The following is an 18639-nucleotide window of genomic DNA, read 5'->3' as shown; positions in this document are numbered from 1 at the left end:
GTCGGGCATACTGAAGCGGTATAATAAGAAAATCGAAAGAGTTTCTATTAAGATTTCGGAGAAACTCTTCAGAAATACAGTAAACCCATTTTACGCTGTAAATCTTTACGCGTTGTCAAAATAACAAAGATTATAGCTGAACCAATAACAAGCTGTTAAAATTATTTTTTAAATGTTCTAAATGTTTCAAAGTTAAAAAATATATCGTATGAGTGGTTTATTAAAAAACAAATAATTTCCATTCACTTTGTGGAATTTATTTTGTAAAGGTAGTTTGATATTATGAAACCAAAGGTAGAGATACCCACCTTGTGGCTTGATATTACTTCCCTTACACTCCGACTTACTGCTCTAATATCACTCGGAACTGTTTATGTGTTAATACAGCCTACGGTGCTTGGTGTGTTTAACCAACAATATTTAAAACAAAATTAAAGTGCAGTTTATTAAATGTCAAAACGTTCCACTTGGTGTTTTAATTGAAGTTCTATAACATTTGCTATGGCCGAGGTTAAACTACTAAACATAGTAATTGAGGATTGTCTAGTTGTACGTAACGTTTATTTTTTAAAGTATTTTTTCTTTTTTTTTGTTAAAGCATATTAATTTTTTTACCTGGCTATTATTTTTTATTACCTCCAATTAAATCTGAATTAATTAAAACCTGTATACAGTAATTTAAATTAATTCCTTTAGTATATTTTTCAATTTATAAATTGTCAATACGTAACTTATTTCCTACAGTCGCCCAACAAAGTGGGCTTCCTTGCACTGATTATTGTACAGAAATCTGCTAATTGCTGCATTTACTTACTTTGTCGTAAACGTTTTTACTATGGATGGACGAGATTGGATTTTAAGTTTGAGACGAGACGAGACGAGATTTTTTATTTCTCATAAAATTTCGAGACGAGATCGAGACGGGATTTCCCTTCTCATACACAACGGGAAATGCACGTTCAAAATTTTTACCTGATTTTGTAACATTGTTAGATGACTGTTTAAATACAAAAATAATGATAATAGGCAAGAATATTTACAATCTTTTATTAAAAAACACCAGCATAACATTTTTTTATTAATCACGCCTAACTTATTAAAAATGCCTACGATTAGAAAACATAGTGATATCAGTTAGGATAGAGTTCAACTTATCCTAAAATAAAATAAATCATAAAATAAAAGCAATATTAATTTTTATAAAATAGTTACTTGTTTTGACTTTTTATAGTAAAAAAACATTACTCACACTGCTTACACTTAACAAAACTTCTCAAATGTTATTAAAAAGTAATATTATTAAAATAATTAAAGTAATATTTACATTTAAAGAATTAATTAAATAAGAAAGCCTTCGCAAAGGAAACGCAACTACAACATGCTCCTGTATTGCGGGTATTGCATTGACTTTCTGCAGACGTTTTTAATTTTTTTTTTTTTTTTTTTTTTTTAAATTCTCGCCTTGATAAAAGTCTCGGCCAAAAAGAAATCTCGTCTTGTGTAACGAGATTTAAAATTTCCTGAAAATTTCCCAAAATTTCGAGACTTGACCATCCCTAGTTTTTACTTTGTCGCACAACAGTATTCTAACCAAACAACACAAAACATCGTGCTTTTATTATGTACGTAATCCGTGTACGCTTGGAAATAAGCTGGCAAAACTTGATACTACGACTACGATCAGCTGGTACAGCGTTTCCCACTTCGTTCAATGTTTGGATTTAACCTAACCTAAAAAATTGCTGTACAGTGTTTGAAAGACTAATCATTTCTATGATTTATAATAACTGTATGAAAAATATAATGCGTAACACGAGTGCAAACTGACTTTGCTGCACTCAAGAAACTTTCCACACTGGCCTATGGCTCGAGCGTAAACATTTCAATCGTGCGAAGCCGTGCAGCAAAGTGCCACACAAATACCTACTATTTACTTCTTCATTTCGCATCTTTCAGATTAAATTGGTACACGATTTCACGTGCGATACAATATAGGATAATAGACCTGATGATTCTCATCATCATCTGAAATTGAGTCCATGTATAAATATTCTAATTTATTAAAATTGTTTATAACGATTCAATTCAATTCAATTATTTAAGATGGGGACGCCACTATGTGCGTATTTTAACCCAAATATGAGTGAAGGATGAGTGTAGGATGAGTGGCGCGATCTTGTAGTCTTGTTAGTGACTAAGGCCGACATGTTCCTTAGACACAGCTGTTAATTAATAGCCCATACAGCTAATGGCAACTAAGGGACCTACAGTTTTTAGTGGAATCCGAACCACATTTTTCCTTGTAATTTACGAATTGGTCTAATTATCAGGATAATACTGCGGATAGTCGTAGTACTCACTAGTGCGGACGTTAATCCACACCAGGGAGCATCGCATCCACAGTGCATCCCTATAAATATCCACAATTCGTGACCTCCCAGTAGCTGGATTACAGGACGACGCCACCCGTCCCAGTCACTTTCTGCGACGAAAGTATTTCTGTATTCATAAATCAAAGTGCCTTTGAGGCTGCTCCGTAATCAGCTGGAGTGATTGATTTTCCCACTACAAAGTGACCAAGAGCCTTTACCGTCCTCGTAGTCTCCTACGTTTGTCACTATACTGGACTTACCATCTACAGTATATACCCCCGCCGCAGCAAACCTGCCGTCTAAGCGAATTTCCATTTGGCCGAATTGATTTTCATTTGATCTAGGCCTATTTAAATAACATTAGGTTTAACGAGTACCTAGGTTTGCTGCTACAAGGAAACTAATAAAGTAGTGTGTTTTTAGTAAAATATTGGTAGCTTACTATAAAATAAATAAATTTGCCAAGTTTGATCAAAATATGGCTGTCCATAAACAAGCAAACTACAACATTTTACAATATTCTCCATAAGAATTAATTGAAACAGCTGTTAATTCAATAATTCCATTTCTCATAAGGTTAACATGGGAAACTCCAGAGCCACTGGGGCGGAGCCCGAAAGGATTTGTGAAATAAGAATATGGCTATATGTTAATTGGGAATGTGAGCTATCATCATGCCAAATTTCAGCCCGATCCGACCAGTATTTTTCGCGTTCACTTGTCACAAACATACATCCATACATCCAAACTTTCTCATTTATAATATTAGTAGGATAAATCTATATATATATATATATATATACATACATAAAAATTTGAACGAATGGTGTTTTTGGCCTCTGGGGACATTAAAATGAAAAAGTAAATCGGTCCCGGGCCTAAGTCTTACCATGAGACCTACGGTAATAGCTACTTCCCTATAGGGAAATTCGCTAAAAAACATGAATTCTATTGTTGTTCAGAACAAGACTATTTGATTGACTGAAACCATGCTAAGGCATCCCTCAATGCAGTTTGAGTTTGTTGTTGTGATTCTACTATTGTTCTGTCCTTTAAAAAGAAAGTTGTATCGTCTGCACATACAATTAATAGTTATTGTAAATATAGGTCTCCTTAGAAGATCATCCATTGCAATTAAAAAATAAAATATCCTAAGTATTCTACACAGTTAAAAACCTCATTGCAATTTAATTCAAAGATACATCATTCACAGATATACAAAAGTATACATATATGGCGTTTAGTAGTATAGTTCAAAGGACCTCATCATGTATTGCCAAAAGTGGTATCTTCCACAGGAAAAATAAAATCTGCACTAACTAAAATCACTAGTTCTTTTGAATTCAATCTTAGGGTCAATACCTAACAAAAGGGAGTTGATGGCAGGGTCTAATTGCGATTCATGATGGATGATATCTATGGGCCATGATGAGGGTAAAAGGTTGTGTTATTACCGTCAAAAATGTTTCAAGTTACAATTATGCAGTTTAAAAAGTCACTGTGACAAATCAATTGCCAGATGAAGGGTTTGCAAGTTGCTACCGGTAACAAAGAATGCTTACATGAGGTAGTGGTGCAGCTGGGGTAGGTTGAGGTGCTGCTTGTGGTGGTAGCTTTGCCCTCCCTCGGGCACGTCCTCCTCCTCGTGACGCCATCTATACAAAAAATACAGATGTTAGTTGACATTGAAACATTTAGAAATTATCAGTCAATCAAAACAAACTGGTTTGAATGTGAAAAAAATCATAACTTGAACAAGCAAAAAAAAATTGGCATTGAAAACATATCAGGCCCTATAACATCTATAATTGATAACCTAATTGATGGAATGGATCAAAATTTGACCATAATAGTGATGGCTAGTAATACAAGATATGTAATTTAAAACTAGTCTAGATGTGTGCAGTAAGTTAGTTTTATAAAAATAAAATTAAAATACTTCTTAATCAGCATGATATGTCTACATTTTATATAAACAGGGACTTCCACTGTTTAATTGGCTATTGCTTAGTCTTCTTAACTTGTTACATGATTGTATTTAATTGGAAATTTATACTATTTCTGATACATATTTCTACAATGTAATTAAGTATAGGTACTTAAAACAAGAACTTTAAGAACTTCTCTTCATCACCCCAGAGCTGTGCTGTAACTACGACTTTTGGGGGGGAAAACATCAATCGGCCTATTTACACAACAGGTGGATCCAAACGTCTTTGTCGAGGGGTTACTTTCTTTTCATATACAACATTTTAAACAAAACTTCAGTATAGAAACACCCGGTTACGGTAAAAGGAAATTGGCTTGCCGGATCGACACTCTGACACGAGTCCGGATTGCACTGAAAGACCTTTAAGCGAATTTCCCCTTATAATAATAATAATAAATCTTTATTGTCATTTGGTAGGTAATATAAAAATTACAATTGTTACATATATGTTATATAAAATATTAAAAATACTACAGAAAATGTTAAAATAAAGTTAAATGAATCTTAAAAGGATAATAAGCATCAGTAATAATAAAAAACTTTTAAATGATTCCCTATAGGGAATAAGCTATTACCACCGTAGTACCTGGACCTGGACCCGGGACAGATTTACTTTTTCGTTTTGAGGCCCTAGAGACCAAAAACACCATCTGTTCAAATTCATATACATATTTATATATGTGTCTGTTAGCGCGATAACTCGAGCAAAACTCATCCGGTTTTGATGAAATTTGGTACAAACGTGTAAAACCTACGTTTATTCAAACGAGTTCGCGAACCAGCATGATCGGACTATGCGAACAGGGGTTTTTGGGGTATAATTGGTTAATTCCTATTTATATTTATTGAACCTAAAAACTTAAAATTTAACAATTTCTTTCCAAACCATTTCGTAGAGCTTAAAAAAACAAATAATTTAGTACATTGAAGCGTTATTAAGCGCAATGGTTACGGAGAAAATTCCTAAAATCTGTAAATTTAAATTCCCATGTTATTCTTATGGAGAATATGTAATCTGTTGTAGTTTGCTTGTTTATGAACATATTTTGATCAAATTTGGAAAATGAATTCTTTTCATACTAAACTATTACATTTTACCCAAAAGCACCTTTTTCCTTCCCTGTTGCAGCAAACCTAACTACTAATTAAACTAATGTTATTTAAATAGGGAATAAATGTGATATTTTTAAGGAGACATTTTAGTCTAAATCCAATCAGACAAATGGAAATTCGCTTAGTCTGAAGGTTTGCTGCGGCGGGGGTATTTTTTCCTTTTGTATTTATTTACTTTTTTTAAGAGGTTGGCGGCCTCTTTTAACCTTGCATTTGCCCGTCCACATAGACTAAAAAGTAAAACTGTTTCATAGTAAACAATGCCTGCTATTACAATAAGGCATCCAGTGTTTCCAACTGTTAACAAAAATAGGATGTGGTATTAACACTACTCTTTCCAGTGATAAAGTTTATCTTATCATTTCAAGGATTTCCTCTATTAGCCTAGCATTTCTAGACTAACTAGGGTTAATTACCAATTTATTTCAAACTAGGCCTAATTGCCAGTTAAGTTCACAGAACTATTGAACCAAACCACATTACCATTAGGCTACCGGTACTTTTAAAAGTCCCCAACTTAATGTGTAATGTTAATAGCTACCTATCCATCCATTTTAGATTGATCAGAAATAAAATGTGAAGGTACAAGCAGTGGGAAATCTAAAATAAGTTTGGTTTTGAAACTACCAGTAGGCCTATATTTGAATTTTAAACACAAGCAACAGTAGCCCATCTGAAGTAGGCCTAGAACCTTCTCAATATTGAAAAGAGCATTAAAAAGTAGCCTATGTGATTTACATTTTGGTAAGTTACTTCTGTGACATAGGCTATATAATTAAAATAAAAACAAGCCCATGGGAAATATGAAAAATAAATTATATAATATTGCATTGTCTTCCATTTGTGAGCTATGTTTCAAGTTTCAAGTCTCTAGCTCATCGGGAAGTTAGTATAAAATTGATTGCAAAATTTGTACCGGACAAGAAAGCGAGCTAATAAAAACAATAGCCCAACTTATTAGTTATGGTTCTCCCACAGTGTAAGACTTGCAAATTATTCCAAACATTAGCCTAGGGCTAAAGCCTAAACTTTTTCGGGCCTAACTTTAGCTAGATAAATTTTACCTAAGTCACCATTAGTTAGGTACCAAGTGACAGCCAATATTGTCTTACTTAGTTGCACAGGTTTCTAATTCAGAGACATAACTTATAGCCTAAGTTAAAATATCTCTGTGTTAGGCCTGATTCAATATTTTTTTTAAGTGGTGCAATTTACATTAAATTGTCTAGGAAGACAAGAGGTTTTAGTGCTGGGCTTCAAATCTGGAGGTTGCTGGTTTGATTTCAAGCCTGCTGCAAGCTCCATGGTCATCGTATAACTTATTCTTTGTGAGTTTTGTATATATGTGTGTACACCTCGACACCTTTCTTATCACCAAATAAATACTAATAAACCTTTTATTTTGTCTAAACATTGACTATACACAGAATAGACTTCCCGTGTAGTGTTAAAATTTGAAGCCAAAAAACATGGTGCAATCTGTCAAGATGGTCACCAACTAATGTCAATATTCTTTGTTAAGTGATAAATCAATCAGCTGTTTGCTATGATACTGCATTGAAATTTAATTAATATTAAACCAAATACACTAGTAAACTCTGGTGAGATGGTCCTGAACTTCATGTATTTTTTTGGCTTCCTCCCTTCATATCACATTGGGAAGTTTATTCTGTGTATAGTCAACGGTCTAACCGATCACAAACGCAAACCCAAACCTGTCAATTTGTCTGCATGTTAGTGACATCCTCTACAGAGGAATCTATGTTGAACGTCTTTGTATCCACAGCCTTCTCAATCACGTCAACTTTAAGATATGATTACTGTAACTGTTGTATCCGGACTTCATCGGCGGTGAATTGAGTAGCCGTCAAGTGGGTTCTTGAGGGCATAGAAAAGCCCAATTTAGTATAAAATTATTTAATCTGTCTTTGTTATAACGGAACCTTGAGAAGCTTCATAACCACCTGTAACGTATGCATGAAGTTGGTACTCGACTCGGAGGAGGGGTTGCAATGCAACCGTTGGTTTCATCGGGTTTGCGCGAATATCTCTAAAGTTGACTGCCCCAACTCTCTAAAGATGAAAACAAAAAATGGTTCTGCAACAGAGTCGACTGCAAATCCCCCCTTGAGGATCATATGGTTGTCCTAACATCAAGTATAAATAGCCTTTTGAATAAGATTGACAGCTGGTCTGTTCAAATTGAAAAAATAAATGAAGTAACGTCAGGCATTGCGGAAACCAAATCTGATATAGGGCTAATTAAGGATAAAATTTCACGACTTGAGCCACAGGTCTTGGCCAATCATGTGAAAATCAACCACCTAACATCTGAGGTGGACGCGATTAAAATTAAAAAGCCGAATGATCCCGAGCTTATTATCAAAGAAATGAACGACAGATCCCAGCATGCCAAGAACGCTATAATACACGGACTACCAAAGACTAACGTGAGCGACACCAAAGAAAAAATCTATCACGATAAGGGATCATTTAACACCATCCTTCACTCCCTCAGTCTGATTAACCTCCAAGTAACAAAAGCAATTAGGATTGGGAAACAGACGCCAGAAAAACCACGCCCACTAAAGGTGACTTTCAAGGGCTCATCAGATGTAGTTTCTTTTTTCAACAACTTTAACCCGGATGTCTGTGAGGAAACCTTTCCAGGCTGTAGTTTAAGTGTCTCCCGTGACCGCACTATTATGTAATGGTCTCATTTGGCCGAACTTAGAAGCACCCTCGATGCTAGAAAGAAGGCTGGTGAACAAAATCTCACAATGAAATACCAAAACGGGATACCAGGAATAGTTCTATCTTCAAAAAAGTAGCTTCAATTAATGGACATCTATCAGACTACTACTACCAAAATGCCAATAGCATGAAAAGCAAACTGGATGACCTAAAACTATCTAAAACCTTGTCCAGCTTTGATGTTATAATAATTACTGAAACTAGGCCTAATCTCTCCAGATACCTAATGTAAATGATGCTGAAATATGTTCTGGCAACTATACAATTTTTTGATGTGACATATCCTTAAAAACCAGCACTAAATCCAGCAATGGTGGCGTCATGGTTGCTGTTAAAGACGTCTTCATTTGGATTTATGTCTAGTGCCAGTGACATTTGCTGATTAAATTAGAGCCTAATAAAGGCACCTCCTGGCTCTTGGTAGCCTGCTATATTCCACCCCAGCAGAATGCCTCCACTCCAGTTACAATATCCTCCTCTGCTCCATTGAAGAGGTGTGCACTGTTCATGTCTTCAACGAAATAATTGCAATTGGTGATTTTAATCTACCTGGCGTGAACTAGGCTGACCCATCAAATTGGACCAATGCTCCTGCCTCTAAAGCTATGCTTTCTCTAATGGACGTGTTCAATCTTGAGCAAGTCAACCAAATTTACAACAAAAGAGGAGTCTTGCTGGATCTAGTTCTATGAGCTCTATTAAAAACAACATAGTGTCATCTGAAGTCGATGCTCTCCTGCCCGTGGAAGAGAGGCATCATCCCGCCTTTTCTATATGTTTACCCTGTTATAGAAAAATACTAGGTATAAGGTTGCTCCAAACAATACAGGCCTGATCTCAGGACAAGCAATCTACAAAATACGTATAAGCTCTCTCTTAGCAGTTGACTTCTCTTCTATTCTGAACACTGCAAATGAAGCAACTGATAATTAGTTTTATTTTTGTTTTGTGTTTTAGTTGTAGTGAAGTAAAATGACGTTCACTAGGCATATTGCCAATGACAGAATCAGAGTGAGTTTATAAAGTTCAAAAGTTGTTACTTCCAGTTGCTTGTCGTGTGGTTAAAAATAGTCAGCTGTAGGCTTAGGCCTCTCGCCCACTGTATAAATTACCAGTTGCTCGGTAGCCATGGAGGAGTGAGTGTGTTTCGCAATATCTTAACAATGGTTTTTTTTTATCAAACAATGGATCCGTTATGTATTGTTGCTATGTGGCTGCTATGGCGTAGGATTAAGCGGAAGTATTGGATTCACCCTATTAATCAAAGTAGGGAACACACAGGATCATTTCAAACTCTTTTTGATGAACTTCGGCGTGATGATAACAAGTATTTCAACTACTTCAGAATGTCTGCTGCGTACTTTGATGAATTAAACCAGAAAATAAAAGCTACAACTGCTTACCAAAATACTAACTGAGGAACTGCATCACTTCTAATGAAAGTCTAGCTATTACGTTGAGGTTAGTAAGGTTACATTATATATTTGATACATTTTGTTGGAAGTGGTCAATGTGGGGCTACATCATTTTTTTTTATGTTTAGATTATTTCTTAAGTTAATGTAGGTTAATGTTAAGTTAATGTTCCTATTTAAAGACATTTGAAAATTATACGAGTCCGTGCCATTTAACAAGTTTTTAACATTACTGATGTTTGTTATATTACTTTCATAGGTTTTGGTCAAAGGTGTGTATGTTCGAACATGTTTTGTATTGTTTTTAAATATTAATACTATTTGAGGTGTCAAAGCTGAGAAAAATTACGCTGCATGTAATTGAAAAAAAAATCATAACTCGAAAAGTAATTCTTCGAATTTTATAATTCTTATATCAAAATATTTGTGAGAAATTAGCAAATAAGAAAATGAAAAAAATAAAAATTGATATTTTTTTTCGAATTTTGTCACCTGACTCCCCTTAAACATATAATCTGCAAAAAGTAATACTTAGGTATTTTAGACAAACTATTTAACACAATATAATTATAACAATTGTAATACAAAAATGACGGAATAATAAAAGTCGCATTGCTTTATAATTTTTTAAAAATATTTACTTATAAGTAATGCAGTGCATTAAAATAGTATGAAGAAAAAAATATGAACGAACGGTCAGGAATACGGACAAGATCAAAATCACGCAAAATGTTGGCTGAAAAGACAAAAACTAAGCGATATATCAAACATTATAATTATCAAGTATGAATGTATTGTAAAAAATATATGCATGATCAAAATTATGCAAAAAACTATTTCAAAAGACGAAAATCCAATTTTAAATTACAACACTTAAATTAGCGAAAGTCATGTGAAGTGAACAGCGAGAAGGCTCAGTTAGCGGGGCAAAGCCCGCGGGTACAGCTAGTATGTTCATAAATAAGCAAAATACAACAGTTGAATTATTCTCCATAAGAATAACATGGTAATTTTAAATTTACAATTTTTTGGAATTTTCTCCGTAACCATTAAACGCACAATAATGCTTCAATATAGGCCACTAAATTATTTGTTTTTTTAAGCTCTACCAAATGGTTTGGAAAGAAATTGTGAAATTTTGTGTTTTTAGGGTCAAAAATGGGAAAACCCCATTTTTACCCCATAAAAACCCCCATAAACCCCTGTTCCCATAGTCCGATCATGCTGGTTCGCGACCTCGTTCGAATAAACGTAGGTTGACACGTTTATACCAAATTTCATCAAAATCGGATCATTTTTGCTCGAGTTATCGTGCTAACGGACATATATATATATATATATATGAATTTGAACGGATGGTGTTTTTGGCCTCTAGGGACCTCAAAACGAAAAAGTAAATCGGTCCCAGGTCCAGGTCTTACCATGAGTACTACGGTAATAGCTTATTCCCTATATGGGAAATTCGCTAAAAAAAGTTATTAAGTTTATGGTAAAAATAATTTTTTACCTATAACATATGTAGGTATATAAAATAATGTTTTTATATTTTAGCGATTTCGCGAGGAAAAAATTCACAGTATACAACTTTTGTACCAAATTTTTTTACTTTAAACCAACATAATAATCTTGTAGTGTATTCAATTACCTACATAAAAATGTATAACATGTTAGAAAAATTTTTTTTGTAGGTACGTAATAATACAATAACCGCAAAACCGCAAATAAGTGTAAATTATACAGCGTTTGTTTGTGTTGTGAAACATTATGTAGGCTGATGATATGTACATATTTGTAAAGCTAATGAAGTAAGGAATCCAAAAAGTCATAAGTATGATGGTAAAAAGTTATTTTCACCTATGATTATTTATCAATTTGAGAACGTTTAGAATTTTTTGCGCATTTTGAGAAAATGGAGTGTACAGTATTTAGTATAACTTTTTTACCAAATTGTTTACACCCAAACCAATATAAACATGTTGTAATGTATTCATTTAGGCTACCTTTATAAAAATGTATAGGCTAACACCTTGGGTAAATCATTATATAGCATATATAGCACGGCGAACTAAGGTCCGTCTCGTACAACAATCTATGAATGTCAGAATCGTCATTTTTGGACATGATGCTAACAAAATACAACCTTTTATGAACACTATTTCACACAATTCAGTAATATTTATGCATAATAAAATACATGAAGATTACTGTTATACATAGGCTACACACAAACTTCACTAACACTAACACTACGAACTAATATCGTATTTAGTAATAAATCGCGGATAGGCCTAAGCGCGAGCGAACACTCACCGGCAACAACACACAATGGCGAATACACAAGACAGCTGTAGCAGTAATGACTCACTTCCATCGTCTTCATGTGAGCAGACGTAAATAACCCTGAGCGCAAGGATGCCACTCTCACAATCTATATTTCTTCCTCTCCAATATGACATATTATATGACTAGTAATAATCACTTACGCTGTAGCCTATGTAATTCGTATTTTTCCATACCGTCACCTGACAACGGTTGGCCATTTGTTATAAATTTCAAAAACAGCTGTTTCGTACCGGTTGTCAAATCAATATTTAGTTCTAAATATCACTGCCACAATGAAGATAAAATCAATGGCTATCCAGTGGTACCACCCGCAACATCCCAAGACAAAAATTACCCGAGCAGGGTTAATGACAAACGTGTTTTGCCAGTTCCCAAGCATCGGCTGCAAAAGTCGTGCCGCGCCAAAAATTCAGTTGATTTCTAATCGTCGTGAAATTGTTATATAGCCTACCTGCTACAGGGTTTGTTTATGTAAAAAAATGAAAGTTCAGAATGTGATCTTTCGAATGGTAGCCTATATATTATTCTCATCTGAGTTGATTATAAGTTTTTTTTTTTACCGTTAAAATAATTTCGGCCCATACCGTCACCAGACGACATTGGCCATTCTAAGCATCACCGTCAAACCGTCACCAGACGACGGTTGGCCACTGCTAGGGTTAAGGCAATAGGATATCTTGAGAAACATTCATCGGCGGTGAAAAACTAATAGTAGCCTATATTTGGATTCAGAAGGTAAAAAACTAAATAAAGTAAGATATCAAAATTTAAAAAAAATTTTGGATGCACCTGTACGGAATAAATAGCTGCTACAGACCGTTTCACCGTGCTTGGCGTGTAGGGGAGGCAGTGCGAGAGAGACAGAAAAATACAAAAACGTAAACATAAAGCAAACTAATTTGACAGCTGATGCTAGTTCACAGCTTCAGTATAGCCTATGAACGTGACTGTACCGTACATCGAGGCGTAGTGGGGGAAAGCTCTCAGTGCGCATGATCCAGCGAGGTGCCACGCACCGTGACACTATCTGTAACTTACTTTAATCTTGTCACAGAATTACCGTACAATCTTAATAACCCTAGCAGTGGCCAATGTTAGAAGTGGGGAATGGCCAACCCATTTTGGCGATTTTGCAGACATTTTTTTGAAAATTCGTAAAAGTTCAACCGTACAAGTAAACCTAGCCAACCTCATATTCATTTTGTTCGGAAAGAACAGGAGAATCTAGAAATAGTAATATCATAATGATTTAGACAGTGTATTTTATCGGTAAATTGAAAAAAATAAAAAATTTGAATTTTTTTTTTGAAATTTCAAAAGCGGCCTGCTGTATTTTTTTTTCGACAGATTTTTTATGGGGAATTCATTATATACATTTTGTAGACAATCTAATTCCCTACACAGAAATATATAACATGTTAGGAAAATATTTTTTTTTATAAGTTTTTGGGGCGAAATATAATGACAAACGGAGAACCAAAAAAATTGAAAACCGTACAGTGTTAGTTTATGTTAAAAAAGTTATATAATATATGTGTATACTAATAATGATATATACATGTTTGTAAAGCTAAATGAAGTAAGGAATCAAAAAAAGTCATAAAGTTTATGGTAAAAATAATTTTGTAACCTATGTAGCCTATATAAAATAATGTTTTTATATTTTAGCGATTTCGCGAGAAAAAAAATTCACAGTATTTAGTATACAACTTTTGAACCAAATTTTTTTACTTCAAACCAACATAATAATCTTGTAGTGTATTCAATTACCTAACATAAAAATGTATAACATGTTAGAAATATTTTTTTTGTAGGTACGTAATAGGGACATAATAATACAATCCCGCAAAACCGCAAATAAGTGTAAACTATACAGTGTTTGTTTGTGTTGTAAAACATTATGTAGGCTGATGATATGTAGGCTACATAGACCTATTTGTAAAGTTAATGAAGTAAGGAATCCAAAAAAGTCATTAGTATGATGGTAAAAAGTTATTTTCACCTATGATTATGTATCAATTTCAGAACATTTTGAATTTTTTGCGCATTTCGAGAAAATGAAAATCGTTGTGACATTGTTATATAACCGCTACAGGGTTTGTTTATGTAATAAAATGAAAGTTCAGAATGTGATCTTTCGAATGGTAATATAGGCCTATTATTCTCATCTGAGTTGATTGTGTTTTTTTACCGCTAAAAAAATTTCGGCCCAGATCGTCACCAGACGACTTTGGCCATTCTAAGCATTAACGTCAGATCGTCACCAGACGACGATCGGCCATTGCTAGGGTTAAAGTAGCCTAGGCCACGATCGAAAAAGGCACCAGCTAAGTTAATACCCTATCTAATATTGGCAATAATTTAGGCTACCAAGTTGATCCAAGCCTAGGCCTAGAGGTTTATTCTGAATAACTAAGGCCTAGCCTAAGTTTATGCCTAGCTTAGGCCTATTTAGTTACAGTTCTCAAGTTAACAAACAGTGGTATAAATTTCACCGAAAGAAGGCATATAGTTTAACAGGCTGGTGATAGCACTGTTAGTTAAAAGTTAAAATAGCACAAAGGTGTAAAATGTTAAGATTTACGAGCATCTTACTATTCAAGCCTAAAACTTAAGCCTACAATATGGTGATAAAGTCAAGCATTGAAATTAGCCTATGCCTATATAGACAAGTTTCATAAACTGGTTCTAAGCTATTACTGTTGTTGCTCAATTATAATCTACACTGATATAAGAATCCAAGTTATGACAAAGCATAAGATTTATAACAACTCAACTTACTTGAAGAATGTAGTATTTTAAATCTTCAGCCAACAATGCAACAATCAAACAGGACAAATTTAATTCACAAACTTTCTCGTTCCTCGTCTCGTCGTCCACCGTTCCTTCACCTTCTCCTTAGTCCTTAGCCTTCTCTCAGTTCCAGTTAGTGATGGCAAATGAATATCGATGTTTTCGAAACATCGATGTTTATCGTTTCAAACATCGATGTTTTAACATCGATTTTTGCAGTACGATATATATCGAGCATCGATGTTTTTACCCCAAAACATCGATTATTGCTCTTAATAGGTTATCAGCGGTTATTTATGTAGTTTTTTGCCAAACCTAAACCAGAAATGCATTGTTCGAGCTATAATATTTTTATTTTGAACGAAATTTTACATTAACAGTATAATTTAACTGACTAGATAAAGTTATATATAGTCTGAACACAGACCAACGAGATGGACACGGCAGACGACAGATCGCTACACAAATTACTCCCTGCTGGCCTGCTTGCTACTGAACAGTATAATTATATTTACCGATTTACTTTACTTATTTTGCAATTTCACACCAACATTATATAATATGTAATATGAGGTTCATTTATTTTATGTTAATTTAACATTTTATGTTCAGTTAAAACGTTTGTTAGACCAATAAAACATATTACTTAATATGGATTTATTTTTATTTAGCATTCTTATACTTTTCTGTGGTGTTTCAAAATTTTTACAAAATCCAAATTTTTAAATATCAATGTTAAATAAACTAAAAAAACAATAAATAATTGTTTTGTTGTGTTCTTTTGTTGTTAGAATGTTGTTTACTTGCGCCACTAGCATTTCCCCCCTTCCTTTACATTATTTTTCTCGTCGATGTTAAAACATCGATGTATTAAAAACATCGATGTTTAGGACTCGATATTTTTATGCCATCGATTTCTTTTGATCGATACATCGATGTTTTGAGAAATTTTGCCATCACTAGTTCCAGTCCAGTTGTCTCGTCTTCTTCACACACAACACAAAACAACTTACTACTGACCTACAGACCTACTTACGAACGATTACGAATACGCAATCGCAATAATAACAAAATTTACAAATTAATTACACAAAACTTCACTTCCGTTCCGTTCCGTAGTTCCGTGTGCACTTCGCTTCGCCTTTTAACTTTCAATCCAACCAGTGTTGCCACCGCGTTGTTGCGATTTTACCCTAAAGGCGGGCTAAAATTACCCTAAATTACCCTAAATCTACTTTGAGTTACCCTAAAAATTACCCTAAATGTTAATATTTGCGTTTAATGCTATAAAACATTGTTAAAATCATATAAATCTTACATAAGGTGGTTAATTATACTAAATAAAGTTCCAATATCAATCAATTTACGTAAAATTATACTCACTTTTAAAAAAACCACCCAAAAGAAGGGCAAAATGTTGATATTGATCAGCTCTATCGACTATCGTATAACGAAAAATATCAAATCAAGAACTATCGTATATTTTTACTGTATCGACCCATTACTACTGGTTTTGGACAATCATATCTATAGTAGGTATCATATAATAGTACGGTACCACCAAAGCTTTAATCTATACATAGTAGTAATTTCTTGACACAATTTGTAAAATAATCCAGTTTAATTCAATTCAATCACATAATTAAATATCAAACCCAGTAATGAATAATATTTCATATTTTATTAGGCCTATAACGTGTTATAGAATCGAATACATCGTAAAACAGATAAGAGCGATTCTTAACTATTGATAAGAGCGATTAGGATCACTTATTATGAAAAATGCATCATAGCAATTGATTTAAACCGGTTGAATCGAATGTGATGGTTTGGCCGTAGTATGTAATGAACGTTTTTGCAACATTTTGAAGTTTTTTTTCATTTTTTTAGTAAAATTTCCATTGTTACGCTAACTTTTAGTTTTACCCTAAAATTACCCTAAATCTACCATTACCCTAAACTTTACCCTAAGACCAGTAAATTACCCTAAAAAAGGGTAATTACCCTAAAAGTGGCAACACTGAATCCAACGATACAAACACCAACAACTTGAACGTGCTTGAAGGCTTGAACTCACTTGAATTGAATTCAATCTCTTCTCTTCCACTTACTCTGCTCGTAGTGAGTAAGGCCCCACCACTGAGCTAGCATAAATACAAGTAATACACTACGTTTTTAAAACACAGAGTGGTTACGATCTACATTGTAGTTATTGCCATAGCCCAGCCAGCCCACCACATATGTTTATAAGCTTTCTGAGTTAGCTCAGTGGCCTTGACCATGGCCGTCTTTAACTCCAGGCCATGGCATTCGAAGTACAGTAGACTTAACCGGACACCTTTTAACCGTACATCGGTTTAACTGGACTACACTTACACACTTGGCAGAAATACTTTTATCAGCACATCGGTTTAACCTTACTGTTACTGTTTAAATTAAACAATGTCAGATTTCAAGATTTCACATCAAACCTCTTTCTCCATCTGAAGCTAGTGACTACTCCCTTTGGAAAGTTACAAAAAACTTAAAACGTCCACAAATTTGCATTCCACCTATTCTAAAAGAAGACGGTTCTTGGGCCAAAAACAACATCGAGAAAGCAGATGTCTTATTTGTTTCATACTTCAAAGAAGTGTTCAAGCCATCTAAATATATAAAAGGCAAAGCCCTCACTGACTCACTCACTCACTCACTCATCACTAATTCTCCCACTTACCATTTACCTAGGAGGCTGAAATTCGGTACACCGATTCTTTGGGCATTAAATAGAAAAACTAAAAAGTTTTTATTCTGATCGGGCTTTCGGGCTCCGCCCCAGCGGCTCTGGAGTTTCCCATGTTAACCTTATGATTTTTCATATTTAAAAGGAATTTCTTAACAGCTGTTTCAATTAAACAAGATGGTTCTGTTCTATGATGTTCAATAGCATTAAAGTTACAAGGATTACCAACAGGGTGCAGCACAACTATTTTTTTTAATTGATGACTACAGCCAATTTGCAACCAAAAGGTGAGTGAGCGTAGCGAACGAACTCCAACCTGGAAGAGAGTTAGCGTAGCGAACGAAATTCAACCAGGACGTGATTGAGCCATGCGAACGAGCTCACTTGTGAAGTTAAACGGGGCAAAGCCCGCGGGTACAGCTAGTATTATATAAAAGGCAAAGCCCTCACTGACTGACTCACTCACTCACTCACTCATCACTAATTCTCCCACTTCCCATTTACCTAGGAGGCTAAAATTTTGTACACTGATTCTTTAGGCATTAAATAGGAAAACTAAGTTGTTTTTATTCTGATCGGACTTTCGGGCTCCGCCCCAGTGGCTCTGGAGTTCCCCATGTTAACCTTATGAGTACTCATATTTAAATGGAATTAATGAATCTTGACAGCTGTTTCAATTAAACAAGTTGGTTCTGTTCTATGATGTGCAATAGCATTAAAGTTACAAGGATTACCAACAGGGTGCAGCACTATTATTTTTTTAAATTTATGACAACACCTAATTTGCAACTATAAGGTGAGTGAGCGTAGCGAATGAACTTCAACCTGGAGGCGAGTTAGCGTAGCAAACGAGCTAACCTGAAGGCAAGTGAGCGTAGCGAACGAGCTCCAACCTAAAGGTGAGTGAGCGTAGCGAACGAACTTCAACCAGGACGTGATTGAGCCATGCGAACGAGTTCACTTATGAAGTAAAACGGGGCAAAGCCCGCGGGTACAGCTAGTATAATATAAATTCAAACGTTGAACAAGAAATTTTGGAATTCCTCGATTCTCCAAATCAACTTGATTTACCGATAAAATTGTTTACACCATCTGAAGTAGCTAAAGTAATAAAAGACGATTTAAACGGCAAAAAAGC

The 18639-nt window shown here is 34.5% G+C and overlaps 1 protein-coding gene across 1 annotated transcript in view; it reads right to left on the bottom strand.

Annotated features, from left to right (window-relative positions):
* LOC128999247 (piwi-like protein Siwi) overlaps positions 1-14889 on the bottom strand; it is a 72733-nt gene extending 57844 nt beyond the window's left edge. The window contains exons 1-2 of the mRNA XM_054425648.1: positions 14768-14889; positions 3935-4027 (exon numbers count right to left, since the gene is read on the bottom strand). Of these exons, the coding sequence (XP_054281623.1) occupies positions 3935-4027 (93 nt within the window). The 5' untranslated portion in view covers positions 14768-14889. The remainder of the gene's footprint in view (positions 1-3934; positions 4028-14767) is intronic.
* Positions 14890-18639: the final 3750 nt, after the last annotated feature.

This window comes from Macrosteles quadrilineatus, unplaced genomic scaffold (genome assembly GCF_028750875.1).
Source record: "Macrosteles quadrilineatus isolate MER2022 unplaced genomic scaffold, UCM_ALF_1.0 Scaffold_8__2_contigs__length_117827958, whole genome shotgun sequence".
Lineage (NCBI taxonomy): Eukaryota > Metazoa > Arthropoda > Insecta > Hemiptera > Cicadellidae > Macrosteles > Macrosteles quadrilineatus.
Note: the sequence above shows the minus strand (reverse complement) of the source record. Positions and strands in the feature narration are given on the sequence as shown.